General features: G+C 37.8%; 2 protein-coding genes across 2 annotated transcripts in view; one reads left to right on the top strand and one right to left on the bottom strand.

Moving 5' to 3' along the window:
• LOC107719412 (5'-3' exoribonuclease 2-like) overlaps positions 1-2794 on the top strand; it is a 32350-nt gene extending 29556 nt beyond the window's left edge. The window contains exons 28-29 of the mRNA XM_016526824.1: positions 2452-2590; positions 2673-2794. Coding sequence (XP_016382310.1) covers positions 2452-2590; positions 2673-2729 — 196 coding nt within the window. The 3' untranslated portion in view covers positions 2730-2794. The remainder of the gene's footprint in view (positions 1-2451; positions 2591-2672) is intronic.
• Positions 2795-5538: 2744 nt separating this feature from the next.
• On the bottom strand, positions 5539-5901 carry LOC107719411 (homeobox protein Nkx-2.4-like). The gene has a single exon (XM_016526823.1). It carries the CDS (start codon positions 5899-5901, stop codon positions 5578-5580), a length of 324 nt encoding a protein of 107 aa, XP_016382309.1. The 3' UTR covers positions 5539-5577.
• Positions 5902-7957: the final 2056 nt, after the last annotated feature.

Genomic DNA, 7957 nt, shown 5'->3' with positions numbered 1-7957 from the left:
TCGTGCCGCGCCGCATCCAGTGTAGACAGACAGCATCACTGATTATTATGGGTTCATTGTATTTTGTCATGTCGCACCGCGCCGCTCGCGTCCGGTGAAGCCACTGTGAGAGCCCCGCAGATGCACGTGAACACTAATTTCTGTTCACTTCTGCATCTATTTGTGCCTGAAATACTGTGCTCTCCAAGTATCCTTGTAAACACAGATGCTTAGGTGAAGGGAAACAATTGAGAAAGAAAATGGATGTATAACAGTATATTGGTTTACTGCAGTTTAATGTTCCTGAGGCTTTGTGTTATGAATGTTAATCAAACAAAACAAAGAAAAATCACTTCTGTAGCTTTAACACAGATTTATTAGATTTAATTTATTCAGTGAAGACTATGCAGTGTTATTTTACATTTGATTATTCAATTTCTGTACTGAATACTGTTATACTTACCTGAAAAATATAAAGCACTGCTTATTTAATTTGTATCGTTGTTCTGTTAACTATGCTTGTAACTTGTTTATTTCCTATTCTGATTTACTCCCCTACAAAATCACCCCAATCATTGATTTTTTTTTTTTTTCCAAATAAACCATTCAAGTCATGTAGTGTTTTTCTTTTCATATCGTAATATATATTGCAGAAAAATAAAATATCGCAATGTGAGTTTTTTCCAATATCGTGCAGCCCTACCCTGGAATAATCAGTCAAAACCTACTGATTCATCTGTCAAATAATCAGTGATTAATTGTTCTAATAATCATTAGATTAATCAATTATCAAAATAATTGTTTGGTCCAGCCCTGAAATGACCAAACAAACTCCAGTTACCTTTCCTCTCCCGGTGTTAGTGGTCTTCCTGTGTAGGATACGAGTTATTGATGTTCTTCCTGGGGGGGCCGGACTGAATTATTTTCTCTGCGCGCTAAACAGATGTTCTCCTAAAGAGGTTTGCAGGGCTTAATGAGGCAGCACTAATGCGGTTGCGCTTCACCGTCTCTTGTGCACAGGGGCCACTGGGGGCCGCACAGAGCCGCCATTGATTCTGGCTCCAGACCACTTCAGGGACTAATCAGCTTCTTTTGGTTCAGCTTTTTAGGCCCGGCAGCCCATTGTGGCCCTGTGTCACCTTAGGTCAGTAGTTATTAGAGCAGCAGAGTTTCTTTAACCGTTCGGGACGGAGCCGAATGAAATGCACAAGGAACCTGGAGGAGGGATTATGGATTCCTCAGGAAGATTGTGAGCTGCGTCAGTAATGAGGGATGCTGATGTCCGCCTCCCTTCTGTAGAGAACCGTAGATTTTGGGAGGCGTTGGTAGGTGAGCTGGTTTACGGTCGTACCCAGGTTACAGCCGTGTTTTTTGTAGCATTCGGGAGACGTTAGACTAGTTTTGATGGCGACGAGTGAAGTGGGAATCAAAGAATGAGCTGGCCTTTGCATTTCAAAGCCACTTCAGCTGAAATCTCATTATTTGTACTGCTGGATTTGAGATCTTTGTGGTTTCTAATGAAAGATTAGGGTTGCTGTGGTCTTTGAAAACCAGAAAATATCAGGGAATGGTGAAAGTGATCATCCAAGCCTCGAATAAATCATGAAGGTTTATAAATTGTGGAAATATTTTTAGCTAAATATACAAGTTTTAGGTCGGTGAGATTTAATTTTTTTACGTTTTTGAAAGAAGTCTCTCCAGCTCAACAAGGCTGCATTTATTTGATCAAAAAACAGTGAAATATTATTACATTCCAAATAACTGTCATCTATTTGTATATATTGTAAAATGGCATTTATTCCTGTGATGTAAAGCTGAATTTTCAGCATCATTACTCCAGTCTTCAGTGTCACATGATCCTTCAGAAATCATTCTAATATGCTGATTTGCTGCTCAAGAAACATTTCTTATTATCAACAGCTGTGCTGCTTCATATTTTTGTGAAAGCCATGATATATTTTTTTTCTTAGGATTCTTTGAATAGAAATTTCAAATGAAAAACATTTATTCGAAATTGGAAACCTTTTGTAACATTGTAAATGTCTTTGCTGTCAGTTTTGATCAATTTAATGCATCCTTGCTAAATAAATTTAGAAAAAATATAATAAAAGAATTTAAAGATATTTTGTATAAAGGATATATTTTGGTTTATTTATTTACTTATTTTAACATTATCCATTACTCACAAATGACTGGAAATTAATCATTAATTCATGGAATGTCTGGCAAAAAAAAGTGGAAATTTCTTTTATGTAGTTTAATATGTATTTTTCTAGATGTGCTCTGGAAATATTTTAATCAATAGGAATTGTGCTTTTTTTTTTTTTTTTTTTTTTTTTTTTTTTTTTTTTTTTTTTTTTTTTTTTTTTAGCTGCTTGCTCAGTTTGTGATTTTTCTGAAGCTTCCTGAAGACTTTTTTTCTCTTCTGTGTGACCATTGTGTTTGCTGACGAGTTTGCTCTGATCTCCACAGATTCCAGCATGGAGCTCACGGTTGGGATCGGGCCATGCAGTCCCAGAGCACCGCGTACCAGCAGAACCAGGAGAGAGGACGAGGAGGATGGAGACCCCCTCACAACCAGCAGGACAGCCGCGGGGGAGGACATCAGCAGGTCTGACCGCCTCCTGATAATTTCAGTGAAAACACACAGGCATAAAACCTCATGCTCATGGAAAGCTCTGCTTGTCTTTCAGGGGTTTGGACAGGGTTATGGGTTACCTCCACCCTCACAACGCTACAACTGGAACTGAACTCTCAGCCTTATATGAAAGAAGGCTTCTTATTTTTTTTCCAAGTAAACATTGTCTTTTTTGGGCGGTTGATTTGTAAAGTTTTTTTTTTTGTTTTTGTTTCTTGTTTTACTGACAACATGTTCTTATGTACCGATTTTTAAGAATATGCCTGTGAAACTTATGAAATACACATAAGAGACAAGACTGCTGAGTTTAGCTATTTTCTTTGTGTTTGTGTTTTATTAAAAATTCATTGGATTTCAATTTTAATCATTTATTTTAACGCAGATCTGTTTATAAACTCCCAATGCATAGCTGTGGTGAGCAGAGTTGTATTTTAATCTTTAAATGAATATTCATAGCTTTTTTCTTGGCAATTACAGATGCAGGTGGAAATTGAGAGTCTGTTTAAAATGAGTCTTGAATTAATTAATGGATTAAACCATAATAATACATAGTTGATTGGAATGCATGAAAATGACCAACACGAGTAAATCTGCTATTTTAAAAAAGCTTTCCTTTTATTTTTGACCTATTAGAATATTTAATTTTTTTCGTTAAAATCAAAGTAAATTCGACCAATGCAAAAAAAAAGGGTCAATATACACGCATTTAACATGTGTAATAATTTGGGAAACAAACTAATTCGTTCTTATTGTTTCATAAGGAAATGCATTTCATTTGCTATATATATTTAACATTTATAGCAAATAAAAGTACGAAAAAATATCGGTGTTTGTCCTAATTTTATCTAAATCGCCTCCGATAAGCTCTTTAGCAAGCGTTTTACACAATTAAATTCAGTGAAATTTCACTCAGAAATGCCAGAACATTTCACAATTAATTACCAAGAAACGTTACTTAACACTGAATTAAACGTGCAATTTTGAAGTTGAAATTGTTTTTTTTTTTATTTGCAACGTCGTGGAAAAAAAACTCTTAGCGTATATTCAGCCTAACCTTTTAGATTTCCTTGGTCTAATTTATAATTACTATAAATAATGCTTTATCTCTCTCTCTTTTAAGCTAGTATTTTTAGACCTTTAATGCATAATAATTGCTGCTCGGTTTGCTCTATCAAACTTTATGAGGAACAAAAATGATTTAATACTGAATTCAAGTGGTTCTTTCATATTTGCAGCACTCATATTTATTTAGTTTCCTTTTAAACTTACAAAAGACTTCAAGAAAGCATTCTTTGTCCAGTGTTAGATATGTACACAAAACATTTCATCTACAGCTTGTATTTTACAAAGCAACAAAACTGATGTCGGATTAATGGCATCACGCTAGACTAGTCTTCATCACACACTCCTCCTCCTCATCCGCAGGAGAGATTTTCATTCAATAATGATTTAAAGTTACAATCCATACAATTCACGTGAGGGTCCGCGGACCGCTGCATCAGACGAGTGCTGTTTTTAAAAAAAAAAAAAGTCTTAAATTCAATTATCGTTCCCGTAGGTGTGGTAAAAATGACCGCTGGCTGAAATCTCACCACGTTCTGCCGTACAGCAGGTTGGAGCTCACCATGCCGCTCGTGTACTCGATGAGCGCGGCGTCAGTCTGAGAGAGGCCGTTCATCAGAGGAGGACTGGGCGACATCTCCTCCAGATCCTCTGCTGAAGCTAAAGTCTCGCTGCCCAGCACGTTCTGCATCTGTTTATAAACTCCCAATGCATAGCTGTGGTGAGCAGAGTTGTATTTTAATCTTTAAATGAATATTCATAGCTTTTTTCTTGGCAATTACAGATGCAGGTGGAAATTGAGAGTCTGTTTAAAATGAGTCTTGAATTAATTAATGGATTAAACCATAATAATACATAGTTGATTGGAATGCATGAAAATGACCAACACGAGTAAATCTGCTATTTTAAAAAAGCTTTCCTTTTATTTTTGACCTATTAGAATATTTAATTTTTTTCGTTAAAATCAAAGTAAATTCGACCAATGCAAAAAAAAAGGGTCAATATACACGCATTTAACATGTGTAATAATTTGGGAAACAAACTAATTCGTTCTTATTGTTTCATAAGGAAATGCATTTCATTTGCTATATATATTTAACATTTATAGCAAATAAAAGTACGAAAAAATATCGGTGTTTGTCCTAATTTTATCTAAATCGCCTCCGATAAGCTCTTTAGCAAGCGTTTTACACAATTAAATTCAGTGAAATTTCACTCAGAAATGCCAGAACATTTCACAATTAATTACCAAGAAACGTTACTTAACACTGAATTAAACGTGCAATTTTGAAGTTGAAATTGTTTTTTTTTTTATTTGCAACGTCGTGGAAAAAAAACTCTTAGCGTATATTCAGCCTAACCTTTTAGATTTCCTTGGTCTAATTTATAATTACTATAAATAATGCTTTATCTCTCTCTCTTTTAAGCTAGTATTTTTAGACCTTTAATGCATAATAATTGCTGCTCGGTTTGCTCTATCAAACTTTATGAGGAACAAAAATGATTTAATACTGAATTCAAGTGGTTCTTTCATATTTGCAGCACTCATATTTATTTAGTTTCCTTTTAAACTTACAAAAGACTTCAAGAAAGCATTCTTTGTCCAGTGTTAGATATGTACACAAAACATGTCTTCATCTACAGCTTGTATTTTACAAAGCAACAAAACTGATGTCGGATTAATGGCATCACGCTAGACTAGTCTTCATCACACACTCCTCCTCCTCATCCGCAGGAGAGATTTTCATTCAATAATGATTTAAAGTTACAATCCATACAATTCACGTGAGGGTCCGCGGACCGCTGCATCAGACGAGTGCTGTTTTTAAAAAAAAAAAAAGTCTTAAATTCAATTATCGTTCCCGTAGGTGTGGTAAAAATGACCGCTGGCTGAAATCTCACCACGTTCTGCCGTACAGCAGGTTGGAGCTCACCATGCCGCTCGTGTACTCGATGAGCGCGGCGTCAGTCTGAGAGAGGCCGTTCATCAGAGGAGGACTGGGCGACATCTCCTCCAGATCCTCTGCTGAAGCTAAAGTCTCGCTGCCCAGCACGCTCTGCACCTGCTGATGGACCGACGTCGGCGTGCTGGAGCCGTTCTGACACGGTTTACCGTCCTTAACCAGCACCGGCACAGCCACGCGCCGCGGCGACTGCTGAGCGCACAGGTTTCCGCTGTCCTGCTGCGGCTGCGACGCTTTATCCTTCGCCTGGCGTTTCATTTTATACCTGTGATTCTGGAACCAGATCTTGATTCTCCTCGATCGGGCTCAAAATATCGCTCACTGAGAAAGGCGTTGAATGTTTGGGGCTGAAGGACATGGTTCAGCCCGCGAGCGAGTTTGCTGAAGCTGCCACAAGCCCGTGGATGTGCGCGCGACGTGTCCGCCGTGCGTAACCGCGTTCTCTGAAGTCCGAATGTGCGTCCTGGAGAAAGAGGCGAGTCCTGGACGCTCTTATTTCTGCCTTATTCCCGTCAGACTGCGGGTTTACGACAAACACGGGGGGCGGAGCGACGAGCCATCGACATCCCAGTAATTGAAGAAAATACTCACGGAGCAAAAGATACGCAAAGAATGCCATCAGAACGGCTCCGCTCGCAAATTTGTATCATTTTGAGCTTCCAAGTGGCGTCAGCTTTTTTACATCAATCTATAGCTTTCGCATTTTGATAAGTGGCGCTCACAACCTGAATTCTCCTCCAAACATCGGAGATTTCTCTTTATACGAACTTGAGAGCTCGGTTTGACATGCGATGCGCAGGAATCGGACGCTCGGGTTGTATCATTTCACTTGTGATGCTAGTTTATGCTAAAATCACAAGGATGTGACATTTATTTGGTTTGAAATTACGGCACCAACCATCGAAATGAACTATAATTCAGTGTGTTCTTATTCAACCGAGAAAAAAAACGTTGAGCTAAACAAAGCCTAAACTATTTATTTTCGATAAGTATGAAATAATTGTAAACGTTATAAACCTATTCTTAAAACACATAAATGGTTTAGTAAATTATACACGCGTTTTGGTGTTTTTATTACAAGATCAGGTAACATATTGAAAATTTGAGGCTAGAAATGTGTATGCAAATTGAGGACCCTTTAACCCTGCAGAATATGAAGTCAGAGGGCATGGCCAACAAGCACAAAACACAGCCGTGTGTTTCCAGCTCCACAGTCCGCAGAGAGCAACGTGCAACTAAAAAAGCGAAGGAAAAAGTTTCTAAAAAGTGAATATTCGTACATTTCCTGCATTCATTGCCTTGGATTTCTGCAGGAGTCAAAGGCAGAGGTTCGAAACGAAAGCTCACAAATACACAGGTAATCAATCAATATGTGCTAGTTTATTATAGTTTAATAAATGGTTTAAGAAATGATCTGGACGAAAACACAAAACAACGCATGTTTCACTGGGTGCTTCCCAGCAGCGGGTTAGAATCGAGTTTATTCGAATTCCTTCCTGATCATTCAAATCTGATCATCTGTTTGATAAGGTCTTAACGTCGCACGTTTTGATATTCAGATTAGTTCATATGGAAGAGGATTAAACCTTAAAAACGTTTTTTTTTTCGTAAACGAACGAATATTCCCTATGTTTATTTGGCTGTGTAATCTACATATTACGCACGCACGATAAAATAATTGAGATTCAGAAAAGGTGATGTTTTATTTATTCAGTCACAACGCTGGAAATGCTAAATAAAGCATGTTTAAAACGCCACCGCAAATAAGTCCTGAAACAGTTGCATTATTTCCACGTAATGTCATGAAACATTTGGAAAGGTCAGGAACGCATGGCGCGCGGCTCCTGTAACGAGGTTAATAAATCACACGGGTTATCTACATTTTTAAACGCATGCAGACCTGAAAGGACTTCATAAATACTCACGGAGCAAAAGATACGCAAAGAATGCCATCAGAACGGCTCCGCTCGCAAATTTGTATCATTTTGAGCTTCCAAGTGGCGTCAGCTTTTTTACATCAATCTATAGCTTTCGCATTTTGATAAGTGGCGCTCACAACCTGAATTCTCCTCCAAACATCGGAGATTTCTCTTTATACGAACTTGAGAGCTCGGTTTGACATGCGATGCGCAGGAATCGGACGCTCGGGTTGTATCATTTCACTTGTGATGCTAGTTTATGCTAAAATCACAAGGATGTGACATTTATTTGGTTTGAAATTACGGCACCAACCATCGAAATGAACTATAATTCAGTGTGTTCTTATTCAACCGAGAAAAAAAACGTTGAGCTAAACAAAGCCTAAACTATTTAT

Source organism: Sinocyclocheilus rhinocerous, unplaced genomic scaffold, assembly GCF_001515625.1.
Source record: "Sinocyclocheilus rhinocerous isolate Xijiao unplaced genomic scaffold, SAMN03320098_v1.1 scaffold303, whole genome shotgun sequence".
NCBI classification, from domain to species: domain Eukaryota; kingdom Metazoa; phylum Chordata; class Actinopteri; order Cypriniformes; family Cyprinidae; genus Sinocyclocheilus; species Sinocyclocheilus rhinocerous.
The sequence above is the reverse complement of the archived record's forward strand: the minus strand, read 5'-3'. Positions and strand labels throughout refer to the sequence as shown.

Coding starts and splice junctions, on each gene's coding strand:
- LOC107719411 (XM_016526823.1), bottom strand. CDS start 5,901: ATGAAACGCCAGGCGAAGGATAAAGCGTCGCAGCCGCAGCAGGACAGC.